Source organism: Mauremys mutica, chromosome 5 (assembly GCF_020497125.1).
Source record: "Mauremys mutica isolate MM-2020 ecotype Southern chromosome 5, ASM2049712v1, whole genome shotgun sequence".
NCBI lineage: Eukaryota > Metazoa > Chordata > Testudines > Geoemydidae > Mauremys > Mauremys mutica.
Genome location: NC_059076.1, coordinates 36,323,949 through 36,339,215, shown reverse-complemented (window position 1 = coordinate 36,339,215; position 15,267 = coordinate 36,323,949). Strand labels below are relative to the sequence as shown.

Genomic DNA, 15,267 nt, shown 5'->3' with positions numbered 1-15,267 from the left:
CATCTGTTTACCTCTATCAGATCAACAGTTTGTAAAAAACAGGTGACTGAAACATATTTGAAATAATTTTTTTTTCTTTTTAATCTGATATCTAGTTCATAAAGGGTATGTGTATTCCTCCTTCCTGAAGCCCTACAATCCAGCCAAGGTGCAGAAGGATGTAGCAGAAACCAGTTTCTGTGATGACGATTTCGATAATATCAGCCTTTTTGTCTCTTCACGGCCTACCAATGATAGCAGTGCAAGAAATCTAGGACATAAGAGGAGTGACAGCAGCTCATCTAATAATAGCCTATGTGAAAAACCTGCAATTAATGGGACAGAGACTGATCACGATGTGGATGATCAACATGTAAGCATAATACATGCAGCATATCTATCTATATCTGTTTTTCCTATTCCAAATATAAAAGTTGTGCACTACTGCTTACAATTTAAAGGGGAAACCTTCGTTTATAAAAGGACTGTTCTAATCTATTAGGATGCCGTAGGATTTCACACAACATTCTTACCCTCCAGGCCCTCTGGTGTAATGTTGGTTGGGTTTTTAATGAACCACACAACGTGTGAAAAGGTAATACACGCTTAAGGGTTAAATTGTGGGATTTAGCCATAACCTTGAATTGAAAGAAGAGTGGAGCTGCAACACCCCATGCGGACCCAATGCCTCTAGCTGCTCCTGGACAGTAAAGCCACCTCCCTGCCCTTACAAAGAGAGCGGGGGTAATCCCTACTAAAGCAGCTAGCTCTGCTTTGTGCTGTTTTCATCTATTTTTACTAAGAAGGTCATGATCATTCTTTTCTGCTAAGGAACCCTATGCCTTAATCTAGAACGGGTTGCTGCAATGTGTGCCTTATAGAACATCTGGTGGTTGAGAGAACTGAAGTGCTCAAGTTAGAAGCTGCTAGATTTAAATGCCTGGGACCTACCCTAGCTCAGTCTTATTTATTTAGTCTGGTTCTTTTTCAGCAGTGACTTAAAGGGCTGAGTTTGGTTTTTCTGGGGATGTACTATGTGCCCCCTTGTGGCCACAGGTGGCCTTGCAGGCACTTTGCTCCTGTTAGTCCCCCACTTGTGGACCCCTTAAAAGAACTACACATAGTCTCTGTTGTGGCTCATAGCACCCCACACCTAAGGCTAGTTTAATAACAGAAAATGTTCAAGCAATCCTTAGAGTTCCCAAAATAAAGTCCATAACAACGACATAAAAATTCATACTCAGCCATGGGTTTTCTGCCATACCTATAGCTCTTCCTCTTTCCCAATCTGCACTACCCAAAGCCACCAGTCTCAGCCTTTCGGGCTGGAGCTCAGCCCTCTAACCCTGGCTTCCTTCTTTTTCACTGTCTCCTTTGTTGTTTTTGGCGCAGCACCCTCATTACCTGAGGCTATGGCCACCACTTTTTTCATTCATTATAGACCACGTTATATATTTTTTAAAATCTATTCTCTCTCTCTAGTATCCCTAAGGAAATGCAGCAAGGCCTTTTTTGCACTATTCCATTTCCCTGACATTCTCACTAGTTCCTTTAGGGAAAAAATCTTTGATTCCAAGCCGACTCAATTTTTCATAAAGAAACTTTCTTTCCATAGAATGTTGCCAACAGTGCCAGAGAACATGATCAACAGTTTTTTTGGTATACACAGTCTGTCTTTATGTCTTTTTAATAAGTTTAACTAACCATTTAAGGCACAATGACCTGTTAACACTTTAAAAATTACTACTTCATTTTTTCCACCATGATTGTGGAGAATAGTATTATCTTTGATTTTTTAGCATACATCATAGAACTTTCATCCTTTTGTTTCCTTAATCCATAGTTCTTGCCACTCTCCTTTGCAACCTTCTTCATGACCACATTTTTGAATTCTTGTCTATTTAAGGTTATCTTAATATGTACCTCCTCATTTTTTAGAGCATGTTTTGCTGTTCTGTCAGCCATCTCATTTCTAGATATTCTACTATGTACTGGAATCCATGCTATTGTCATGGACGGTGGGTGGAGCCCCCCTTTGGGGAGCCTAGCCCCCAGGTCTGGCCCTTCTGCCCATGGCCAGAGCCCCAAACTTCCTTCCCCCCTGCCCGGAGAAGCCCTGAGCACCCCTCCCCCTCGGAGGAGCCCTGAGCTGGCCGCAGCGCAGCCTGGAGTGTCCCCCTCCCCTCGGCTGGAGGAGTTGGCTGCAGCCCTAACACAGTCCTGAGCTCCAGGCTGGCCGAAGCCCCAGGAGCCCTCCTCCCCTGCCAAGAGGAGCCCCGGGCTGGCCAAAGCCAAGCCGTGCTTTCCCTCCCCGGATCCAACTCACCCAGCAGAAAAGTGTCTGTTAGAAGCTATTTTTGATATGCCCCATGCAGGTTCCAGGGTGGCTGAGGAGGGGTATGTGCCTCCTCAGGCAGCCCGGAACCTGAATGGGGCATAATAAAACAAAAACTTTGCCGCCAAACCCTGCAACCAGGGATCTGGCCTATTATACCCGCTGCCTATGGCTATTGTTCTAGAGATATCTGCTTGCATTATATCCATAGTTAGGAACACTATTTCATTTATTATGGCATTTTGACTTTCTGAAGTACCTGTTCTGATTGTCATTATGACTGACAAGGAATCAGATAAAATTACAGCTGCAGCCCATTACACATCTTTTATCTCTGTACATCATCAATACATTCTTATTCGGACCCCATTTGTTTCCAGCTACATTTTAAAGTAAGTTCATCCTACTTTACACTTTTGTATGATATTATCTATGTGACCGTTTCAAGTTAATTTATTATCAAATATTGCTCCAAGGAAATAAACTTTTGAACTACTGACTTTTTCACCATTCTTCCCTAATTTTCTTCCTTGTTAAAAGTATTCTCTTGGTTTTTGCAAGCGACCATTTAAATCCCCAATTATTTCCCCTCTTGGAAATTCTCTGGAGTGCTTCATTTGTCTTTTCCATGGCTACTCTGTCTTTTATGTTTAGTCCATATAGCACAGTCATCGGTGAAAAAGGAAATACCTATTCTCATCTGCATACTTTCTGGGAGGTCATTTATCATAATGGAACACAAAGTAGGGCTGATAACTCTCCCTTGTGGAGTTCCACTTGTAAACCTGTCCGGTTTTGATAAAGCTGTTCCCACTTTGACGTGTATTGTTCTATCACTTAAAAAAGTCCCTTATCCACCAAACATTCTCCCTTTTATTTCAATTTTGGCTACTTTATATAGGAGGCCTTCCCTTCCCGCCATAACATGTAATCTGCTTTTCCACTGTCCAGGCAGATTATCATCTAGTTGTTAGTCCTTATATTTTTTTTGTACCTCCGTTTCTAGTCTCAACTGTGCATCTTCCTTTCCTAAAACCATGTTGAACTTCATTTTTCTCCGAGCATTTCACTATCTTACATTTATCATTTTTTCCCTTATTTTCCTCATACATGATGTGAGGGCAATAGGCCTATAAGCATCTGGTCTTGTATGTACCTTGCCTGGTTTACTAACGTCTCAGCAAAGCTTGTTTCTATTCTATTGGCAGCACTCCTTTTCCCATATATCATTATATTAACTGCAATAGAATCTTTCGACTCCCTTCTGACCTGTGTTGAAGCATTTCATTACTTATGGTATATATTATCTTTACCTGGAGCTGTATTTTTCCTTTTCCTAATGGCTACAATAAGCTCCTGCATACTTAAATTTTTTATGCATCATCGGTATATTCTCTCCAGCCATTTAATAGTTCACAGATATCCTCAATAACCTTTTTTTTTCTTTTTGCATGAAACTCATTGTTTTGAATCAGATCAGTACTGACCTTTTGGAATTCTTTTGCTAAAATGTTTGCTTTTCCTAAATTGGAGATCTCTGTTTCATTGTTTACAATAAGAACAGCTATACATTTACTTTGAATTCCATTCATTCTGTGAGTTTGCTTATATTTTTGAAATATTTGAATCTTTGTCAATTTCCCACAGAAATTTCTCCAACTTTATTTTTTAATTGTTTTTTTGATAATCCTTTGTGCCACCATGTTACAACTTTTATAATTCATTAAGTCTGTACTATTAATTGTGTGTTTTGCTTGCTTGTATGCCTTATTTTTTCCCTTGATTGCTAATTTGCAATCCTCATTCCATCAGGGAACTGGATGTCTACCCTGGGGGCAATTTGATGTTTTTTAGATGGCCAGATCAGCTGCTGCTGTAATTCTTTTTATTATATCATCATAGAATTCTCCTAGGTTACTACTTGTATACTTACTGCAAAAATATTCATCGCATTAATTTTGAAAAGGTCCCAGTCAACTTTTTGAAAATTCCAGCTAGGAACTCTTTTTGCGTTTTTGACATTTCCTCAACCTTGGTACTCAATATGCATAGGGAAGTGATAACTTCCCATTTTGTCTTCTTTATAAAATTCCCTGCTGCATTTACTAGCTATGTTATTTGTTGTAGTTCCTGGATCCAAAACAGAAACGGAGCTATTCACTGAATTAAATCTAGAAGGTGCTCCTGCATTCATTAGCAGCAGGTTATGTATATCAATAAATTGTTCTAAGCATGATTTTCTTACTTTCCCATATATCATTATGACTGTTATAATTGCCACAAATTGTGAGTAGGTTTTTTACATTAATAACTAATTTTTCTAGTTCTAAAATAACTAATTTTTACATGGATTATAAACAAAAATCTGTTTTTGTTCTGCATGGGAATCTCAGTAGCACTATATTAAAAGCTTAGTTTCTGCACACCCTTTTGACATTGCTAAGTCTTTTATGAATATATAGACCCCTCATCCCTTCCTCTGGTAGCCACTTGATTCCTCTAGAGTATATCATATCCTGGTAGATTGAACACAAGTTTACTTATTAGCTATGTTTCTTGCACACATATCACATCAGCCTTTTTTCCCATTTCAAAGATGGCTTTCTTAAATTCCTCTCCATACATTATTAAACTATGAGGATTCCAGCTAAGGATCATTAAAACCTTTAATAAGCTGTATTATTTCCTTCATTTAAAATTGGGTGAATGCGGTCTATCGAGAGATTGTCTATTTTTAGATATTTTTCTGCTGCTTTTGCTATGATTTTAATCCTTCCATTTTTTCTCCACGTCTGCAAGGTGCAGTTAATTACTTCTTAATGAATGTTATAAACTTCTCTTTATCTACAAGCAATATATCATCATCTCCCATTCCTCTCATATTCTCCTCCCTGCCCAATATATTTTTCTTTTTCTATTTTCTGCAGTGGCTACCTTTTGGTAGCCTCAACATATAATACTTTTTGAATAATTTTTATTGTTTGTATTTCCCTAGCTCATTCTGATACTGTACGTCCTTTATATGCAGCACTGTGCAACTAGGTTCTGTTTCCACCTCATTGTTCCCTTACAAATGGCTGGTGCACGCCCAAACCTCTACCCTCTAACCATCATAGTGCTTCACAAGGGTGGAGGAGGGGAAATACAGACCAATAGATACCACACTTGGATCCTAGCCAGGATCATCCCTCCATTAAGCATGCCAGGTGGTATAAGACTCATGCCCATATCTGCGGGGTTGCTATGCAAGAGCCTTACCTACTGCACCACCAAGTCAGACGAGGGAACTGCAGATAACATCTCATTGCCAGAGGCTACACTCACTGACTCAGCTGGGTCAGGTGACTGGCAGCAGACTTTTGCTTGGACACCACCAGGCATAAAGCTTCCTGCTCCTGTCCCACTCCCTAGCTGAGCAACTAGTTGCTGAGCTTGCTGCTGAACAGACTCCTGAGTCTAAGTTCCTGCTGCTGGTTCCTCACCCTAGTTCCAGTGAGTGACTCCAACTTGACCCTTGGTGTCACTTTTCACTCCAATTCTGGCTTAACTCTTGGCATGGCTATTGATTCTGACCCTAGCATTGACCATCTTGGCATGGCTCCTGACTCTGGCTTTGATCTATGGTGTGACTTCTGAATTGACCCTGATGCTGCCCCTTGGCTCTGACCATTAGGTCAGGCTGCCCCATTATGACTGACAAAGTGTTATGTGTACAGCTGTAAGTGGCTAGTTTTCTCCCTCTCCCACTAAATAGTCATTTAACAAACAATACTTTCATTGCCTATTGTCTTTTTTATATCATCCTCAGACAATCCTAGTGGCACTCCATACGTCACCCTCTTGCTTCAGTCAGGAATTTAGCCAGTTGATGAGTAACCTTAATTTCCCTTTAGGTTACATTTTTAAGAAGTTTTTCACCTTGCTCCTTATGTGTACATTTTATCAATAGATCTTCACTCTTTATTCTTTTAGCTTTTTGTACATCACCAACACTTTGTTTTATCCATTCTGCCATTTTTGTTGGGTTAACATCTCTTATTTTCACATCTTCTGTCATTGATTTGACAATTATGAAATGTTGACTTTTATCCTGTTTTTCATTTAATTACTTCTTTAAATCCTGATATATCGAGTCTTTCCCCCCCTTTCCTCTGATCTAAGACCATTCCTCATGCCCCTACTTCTTCTCCTTCATAGTTCAAGGCAACTTTCTCTCTCCTCACATCCTCCATTGTCAGTTTTGATGTTCAACCTCATTACAACTGGGGGCTAGCCGAAGCAGCTTTAGCTCATCTTTGTTCTGATGGAGAAGGTAGCCTATAGTCTGTCTCCTCACCAGAAAATTCCTCCTGATAGACTGAAAGAGAGTGGAGCCCTAACCCACACTACAGGGCTCCTGACAGCAGGCCCTTAAAGGAACAGTGTCCTGGGATTTTCTCCCATCCAACTCCTTATTCCCTGGACCACTTCCCTTCTTCTGCTACCAGGCCATTTTCTGGGCCTTTGTTCATTCCAACTCCCTGGAATGGGGTCTTCTGACCCCCTTTAATCTTAAAAGGCCAGAATACCCTGTTACAGGGGATTTTGTTGGGTCTTTTTGTTGAAATTATCAATTTTATTTTGTATTAATTGCCTTTTTTATATAAAATGTATCCCTTCTGAGTACATTTTATATATTAAGATAAATTAATGGGACATAATATAGTTAAATTTTATCAGTTCAGGTTTCATTTCTGCTGGTTGTTTCTTTTTCAGACTTTCTATGCTGTTTATGCATTTCAAGCAAGAAGCCATCAGGAACTCAGTCTTCAGGAGTACCAGCGGGTTCGGATACTCCAGTTTTCTGACCTGAGCGGCAATAAAGAATGGTGGTTAGCAGAAGCCAAAGGACATAAAGGATATGTACCTGCTAATTACCTTGGGAAGATGACATATGCATAGGAACAGAAAGGATTGTTGGGACTAGTTTCTCTGAAATAGAGACTCATAGTCAGAATAATAATCTGTTATAATTTACAGCAAGCAGAGTGAATGCACAAGTGATTTATAACCCAGCTATATCATCTGGAGAGGTACACAGGCTACACTGAGAACTCCTACATGCTAAAAGCCATTGCTTTGTCAAGACCTGAGGAAGAGGAAGTGTTTAACAAGATTCTCTCTGATGAACGTCCTGGAGAGCTTGCTATTTCTTTACTCATTCATTCACTCTCTTAGTACTATACTTCATAAATCAGGAGTTAACACACAAATACAAAGCACAGCTAAACTTATAACTTTCTATGGGTACCTCTCCAACATATTTAGCAAATAATATGTGAACCCAAGAGAATTAACCTTGGAAAAGGATAAATTGTGTCATCAGAATTGCCGTAAAGAATATTGTTCAGAATGAGATAACTATTCCATCCCAACTCCCTATTAATGCTCAGAACATTACTTTTGGGCTGTGAACATTTACAGGAAGTCCATTGAGCCATTTATTAATTATTAGAGATGAAAAAAGTTGTCTTTTAAGAACATTGTCCTTTTTGGTACTTGATCACTCAAAAAGAGCTGGTTTAAAACTTAAAACCTGGCAAGTACCTAACCTTCACTCAGAGAAGTGCACTTTGCCAACTTTGCAATAAAAAAAGTTGGCTGAGAAATAAGCAAGTTATCTTTTGACAATGACATATATAGCATGCACAATGTGTAATGTTTCATAACTTAAATCTGTACCATATAGCTCTAGATACATGCCCCACTAATATGTTTATATTTGGAGACTTGCACATTGACAAATCCTGATTTTTTGCAATTAGACTTTAAAATAAAATCAAGTGGTGCCTTTATTTGATTGCCTTATTGCAGTGGTTTTCAATCTGAGGTCTGTGGCCCCCTAGAGATCCCCAGACTATGTCTAAGGGGTCTGTGAAAAGTGACTGAAAATAAAGTTTTAGATCCCAGAAAAGGCATTCAGTTTTTCTGATCAATCAAAAGTATGTGAATACTCCCACCTACAGGTCAAAACCTGGAAGTGTTGTCGCTACCATAGAAGCCCACAGTTTAGCGCCCTTTCTCCCATTGCATCAAATACCATGCTGAGCACATGCAACATTTATAGTTGAATTCTGTTCAGCCAGTTTTCAGTCTAAGACATCTATGGTAGGGTCCATGGACCACAGGTTGAATTTTTAGAGGGGTCCATACGTCCATTTGAAATTTTTTAGTGGACCACAAATAAAAACAGGTTGAAAACACTGCTTTATTGCTTATGTGAGCCCTTTGGGGGTGCATGTCTAGTCATTGAGATAAGAATGCCTTGAGGAAGTGCATCTAGGTGCCAGGCCTCATGGTGTGGCACGGTATCTCCTTCAGATGCTTCTCTTACTCTTGGAGTATATGATCATTAGATTGGACAGTGGAAAAAAACTAAATGTATTTGACTGTGCAATCATTAGATTTTTCTAGTGTTTGCAGGATTAGGGACCAACTGTTGTTATCACTAAAGTAGCTTTAAATACCTTGATATCAGTGGACAAAGAAATACAAAATTATGAGGAAAGATGTGATCACTGCAATACTGCTCTTATAGGTTCCTATCCATTACACAGTGGAAAGACTCCTATGGACTACAGTAGTCATCAGATAAGACCTGCAGCCCACCTCTGACCTGAAATGGTGACCTACTAACATATAAGCCCTTGTCAGGTATTTTCTGTCCTACAACATCATTGATGACTGACTGTGATGGTGACAATACAATGAAAATTGATTATCAGACTGAATGGTCAACAATACACAAGCCACTGACTGCATGTTTCCTGCTCCCCTAGCCCAAATGTAGCATTTAAAGATAAAATGAATGAAACCATTTAATAGGATTCAGAAAAAAAGGAGACTACCAGCAAAGAAAGGATGAGAGAGGGAAGATTTGCTCATGAAGTGCAAAGAGGTCTGTTAAAAGAAAAATCTAGCTTTAATTTTTCCAAGAAAGAGAGAGACACTTGTTGAACTCGCAAAAGAGGAAAGGTGTGGCAGGTCATGGAGGAACTTTAGCCCTCTGTACACTGTATGACAGAAAAGGCTTGAGAGTTCACTGGTATGGACATACAGATTTTGGTATTTGAACTTCTGTGATTGATCACAATCCAAATGATAAATAAATAACAATGTGGTTTCACTGCCTTATTTGTGATGCACAGGGCTGTACCTAGCTGTTGCAATTTCCATGAGTGGAATGTGTCCATCCCTTCAACAAATGTTACCATCCCATTCAATCTGTTCAGAATGCAGTTAATACTGTAAATAATATTGTCTTTATGTCAAGTAAAAAACCAAAAAGCTTTGGGGTAGATTATGTCATGTCAGCTTGGTGCTGCGCAACCTTCATTATATTTAATGGGGACTATGGGCTCAAAGCCCTGCGCGTAGAGTTGAATATACTCCAATAACAAATTGCACTAATTTTGCACTACAAACAACAAAAAAGTTTTGTTATTGGAAAGATCCCCCACAAGAAGTTTTTCAGCATGTCTCATATTTCAGAATATCTTAATTAGAGAGGATCTGCTATCTGCAGTAGCTGAAAACTGTTTTAAAGTAGCTGAATTGTGTGTAATAGGCTTAATAAACTCCTACAAGCACAGTGATGAAGCTTTGTATGCTAGGGACCGTAGTTAAATGAAAGAACTAGGGAGCAAGATATTAAAAAGGGACTAGTGATTTTGGATGCCTCAGTATTTGTGTGCCCAGCCTGACCCATCTTAAAGGTCTCTGACTTTTAGAAAGTACTGAGCATGCACACTATGAATATCAGCCACTTTTCAGGTGTCTCAAATTGATATAAAAAAATGGCATCCAAAATCACTACTCACTTTTGAAAATCTTGGCCTAAGTGTCTTGATTTCACAAGGAATGAAGGACTGCGCTCTAGTACTAAAGGATGAGCTTTTCAAAGGAATCTGAGGGAGTTGGACACCTAAGCCCTATTGAATTTCACTGGGATTTGGGAGCCTAGTCCTTCAGGCCCTTTTGAAAACTCCAGCCTTAACTGCTGGTGCCCAGAATATATTTTGTATATTTTAGGATAAAAATAATCTATATATCTTGAATTATATCTGCTTTCTTCCATCAACCACAATCACTTTGGAGTCACAAAAAGTTTAATTGTAATGTACTCCGTATTGACTGATGGGATTGGCTTTGATCATTTCTGAAACCTTGTTCAGTTTTAACTATTATAAACGAATGAGAATATATTTATTTTGCCAACTTTTATCTGTTTTTAAAATAAATAAACTCAAGCCAAGAGCATTGCCAAGATGACGATGAGAAGCTGTCTGAATTAATGCCTTGCCTACACTGGAGGAATTTGGCAAAAATTCTAATGGGACCTGCTTAAAGCAGATCTAGTTGAGACAGTGCTTAAAACACTAGAGACCCGTCTACATTAGGGTTCCCTACATTGCTAAGATCAGTGGAGGCAAACCGGTTTTAGTAAAGGTGTGATGGGAGGGGGGCAATTTTTTTCTAATGCAGACATGACTTCAGTGTTCGAATGGCCTGCTCCTGTTAATCAACGACAAAACTCTCATTGACTTCAATGGAGTAAGAGTGGGCTCCAGTTCAGTAAACCAGTAAGGCACCAATCTTGCAAACACTTAAGCATGTGCACTTTACTTACTTGAAGTCAATGGGATTGTGCACTTGCTTAAGTATTTGTAGGACTGGGCGCCAACTTTGTCACAGTGTTTCTTCTTCAATAGGATTTTTTTTAAAGTGATGCCATTGTGCTCTGCACAGCAATTTCAAGCCCAGTACTTTCCAATGCCAAACAGTGATACAGGGACTCAAGTTTTATCTTTGGCAGCCACCTACTGCACTATTTTCCTTTTTGTTTGCAGTCCCTGTCCTAGACAGGATATTATTCACTTTTTCTGTGAAAACAACATGGAGAATTATTCCTTCCAATACTTGTTTTTAAATTAATACACTTCAGTGTGTTAGCATCTACGTCTAAACTTCAAGAACACTCCTGCTTTTACTTTATGAAAGCTCAGAAAAAATGCACAAAATAGGCCCCGTCCTGCAGTGGGGTTGGGTTTCCTGTATGAGAAAGGGCTGCAGGAATGGACCCAATAATTGCAATAGAAAATATAGCTATGACAATGCTGAGTGAATCCAGATTTTTTATTGTAAATTCCATTTATAGCAATATTGTTTGCACACAAATTTTTAAATTCTCCTTTTAAATTATTGTAATAATAAAGATATATTTTTGCACTTTTTTGTTGTCTTCTTTTAAAAACAATACATTTCTGCCTGAAGCACAACAGAACATAGATCCAAGACCTATTTTCCGTTCTGTTATCAACTAGAGACCATGCTGTGATCATGATGGTAGCAGAGCAGAGGAAATGAACAGTTGCTTCAAACAGATAATACACTGCACTTGTCTATATCTATCTATCTTATCAATCTATCAGTATTTATAAAGTGCCATTTAGGCACCGAACAAGGTTTAAAAATACACTGAGAAAACTGCTGTGGAGCAGTTAGTTTGGTTCTGTCCTTCCCTAGCTGTAATCTAGGCTACTGATTTGTGAACATTATTAGTTCTCTGTCTTACTCTAGGATCAATCATGAGTTGTAATAGTGAAAAGCATGTTTCACTCCTGGCTCTCAGAGAACTTTGTGCCAGATTCTGATACGCTTACTCACAATGAATAGCACTTTGCACCATAAGATTCCCAATTAATTCCAGCAGAACCACTTATAAAGTAGCATTTAGCGAAAGCAAAGTGATCAGAACTTGGCCATTTATGAAGAGTAAGCCTCCCAACACCTCTGAGAGGAAGGAAAATAGTAGACCGCCTATTTACAAGATGGATAAGCTAAGACCTTGGCCACACTACAAATACTGTGCCAGTATAGCTCTACTGGTATACTTGTACCAGCAGAGCTCCCTATTGTAGACACAGCTTACACAGACAGAAGGAATTTTACTTGTCAATATAGTAACACCACCTCCCCAAGTGAAATTAACTATGCCAAAGGCAGCGCTCTTCTGTTGGCATGGCTACATCTACAGTGGGCATTTCGCCAGCATAGCTATGTTGGCTAGAGGGTGAGTTTTTTCCACATCCCGACCACACAGCTATGCTGACAAACATTTGTAGTGTAGATCTGGCCAAAGGCAGAGAGATGCTGTTACTTCTAAATCACACAATAATGCAGAGTCAACCTAGAACAGGGATTGGCAACCTTTGGCACGCGGCCCACCAGGGTAAGCCCCCTGCCGGGCTGGTTTGTTCACTTGCTGCGTCCGCAGGTTTGGCCGATTGCGGCTCCCACTGGCCACGGTTCGCCATGGGCCGAGGGATGTGCTGGCCGCCGCTTCCCACAGCCCCCATTGGCCTGGGACGGCGAACCGCGGCCAGTGGGAGCTGCGATCAGCTGAACCTGTGGACGCGGCAGGTAAACAAACCAACCCAGCCTGCCAGGGGGCTTACCCTGGTGGGCCGCGTGCCAAAGGTTGCCGATCCCTGACCTAGAACCTCAAACTCCTGCTCTCCAGTCTCCAAATAATAGATCACACTTTATGACAGTTCTGGAGCCTTGCACTTGTCATGGAACAGATTCCTTGGGCTGTAAGGTAGGTTCCATTGAACAACACTGTACAATGAACATTCCCTTCTTGCAGGCAGGTGGAATTTTTATTCCTTCCGTCCTGACTATGCTTCCTAAAGCAGAGAAGCCGTTGTTTCCTGCATTCTCTTCTGTTTTCCAACAGTTTGTGCGTGATGAGTTCAGGTTAAGCATTTGCCCTAGACCAGGTCTACACTGGAAACTATTGATGATACATCAGTTAGGGCAGTGATGGATGTTTTGATGCGGTTACATGGTCAAAAAAGTCCTTTTGCTAGTATAGCTTATTTCATTTGGGGAACTGGTACAATCTATACCAGCAAAATAACTCTTTTGCTGATATTATCTGTCTCTCTACTGGCGGGGTTTACTGGTAAAGTTATATCAGCAAATTCTTTCTAAAGTAGACCTGGCCTGACTAGATGGGAAGAGACAGACTTGTATTAATGATTTGGCCTCATTAATATTCCAAAAAGAAAGAGGAAGGAGGCAACCCATCACCAACTCCCTATCACATAATACAATTGTAACAGCATTAAACTACATCTAGGTGAGCTGCTTTAGTGGTATTTCAAATTGGTTAGCTATCTCAAACTAGCTAACAAAAACAAACAAATAAACTATACACTTTTTTTTTCTAGCCCAGACAAACCCAAAGCAAACCACATAATATGAAGTTTCAAGGTTTTGGGCCCTCACATTTATCCATGAGCAAAACTATAGACATGTTCAGAGGCTATGCTAAGACCACTTTGCAAATTAGGATTTTGATGCTTTCCTGCCAGAATAAATTTTACCAATGAAGTAAATGCTTTACTTAGGAGTAAACTTGCTAATAAAGAAATCTATTTTTTACATTTCATTTCATAGTATATGTGCCATTCCCACAGAATACCATTTACAAGAAAGAAAAATTCCTTGTCTGCACAAAAAAACTGGTTTAATGTCTCCACCCTCTGCCCTATGTTGTAATTAAAAAACCTTCTGTGCTAGAATGAGGGTGGAAATAGGGATGATTGAGAGGCCATACACATTTCTTATTATCTGTGCTGTTACTCAAACTATTTTGGCAGTTTACAGACAATAAAAAGGAGAGAAAAGAAAATCTTTATTCTTTCAGGAAATAGTACAGCTGAAAAAGAATGTAAGTTCTACTAGCACCTGACAGTGATTTTTCTTTAGTTCAGTAAATAAAACTACTACTTGAGAATCAGAAGGTCTCTTAGGCCTTGTCTTTTCTAGGAAAAAGCTGAATTCAACATATCACACATTTTAAATCATCATCATGCTTGTTATGATGGAAGGTGAACAGTTAAGGGGATTGGGGCTGCATTTCCTTGGCTATGCTGACATGTTATTCCCTTGCAACAACCAAAACTTGTGAGTTTTGTGGCTGGTAGATAAAGCGTGGAATACTTAAAATAATCTCATGATTTTAGGTGCTTTAGAAATACACATAAGAAAGCTAACACTTGGCATGTCTTCTTTTCTTCAGCTTTCCCTTCCTCACAACACCAAAACACAAGAAATTGAATCAATGGCTTACACTTTTGCAGCAGCTGGAGAAAGTAAAGTGTTATAAGTGTTTAATTCAAGATCTAAACCTGCAGATAGTTGTCTCTACCACACCATCACTTCTATTTTTTCATTCCTCTTAAAACCAGAATCTTTTAAGGTTTTCTGTAGCATCAGTGAACTCAAAGGAACATTCATACTAATGTTTTGTATCTGCTCCTCCATTTTTTTCAGGTGAGGGAGCCTATATGTCTCTTTTCTAATGCTCTTGCTCCCCTCTGTGCCATGGTGAGTTATGGAAAGAAACAAAACAAGGCTGCTAATAAGCTTCCTTGATAGCTGAAAATGAAATGCGCTCTTTCAAATGGCCACTTTCAATCGAAGTATATATGTTTAAATAGTTTCTTCATGGAATCCATTTCAGATAATAGTTTTCCCTATGGAATTTTCTCATTTGGAATTTCATTAATTCTGCACAACTTCTCCATTGAAAACTCACTGTGAGAGAAATGCTTTAGCTTCAGGAAAGTAACAGGTTAATAGATGTATAATACTTATATTAGCATGCTGATTAAAAATGATAATGCATCAAGTATAATTCATGAAGTGTATATATAAAAATGTGTTTCCCTACATATAATACTTACAAATACTGAAGTTTGAGTGATTTGAGCTTAAAAAAAGGAGCATGTTATATTTTAAGGCCAGAAGGGACCATTATGGATAATTCAGTCTGACCTCTCACATAGCACAGGCCACAGGACTTCCCTGAATTAATTCCTGTTTGAGTCCAATACCTGTGATTT

At 39.3% G+C, this 15,267-nt stretch overlaps 1 protein-coding gene across 1 annotated transcript in view; it reads left to right on the top strand.

Moving 5' to 3' along the window:
- Positions 1-7,393, top strand: part of ARHGEF38 (Rho guanine nucleotide exchange factor 38) — a 49,917-nt gene extending 42,524 nt beyond the window's left edge. Inside the window, exons 13-14 of the mRNA XM_045017564.1 lie at positions 96-352; positions 7,070-7,393. Coding sequence (XP_044873499.1) covers positions 96-352; positions 7,070-7,255 — 443 coding nt within the window. The 3' untranslated portion in view covers positions 7,256-7,393. The remainder of the gene's footprint in view (positions 1-95; positions 353-7,069) is intronic.
- The last annotated feature ends 7,874 nt before the right edge of the window (positions 7,394-15,267 follow it).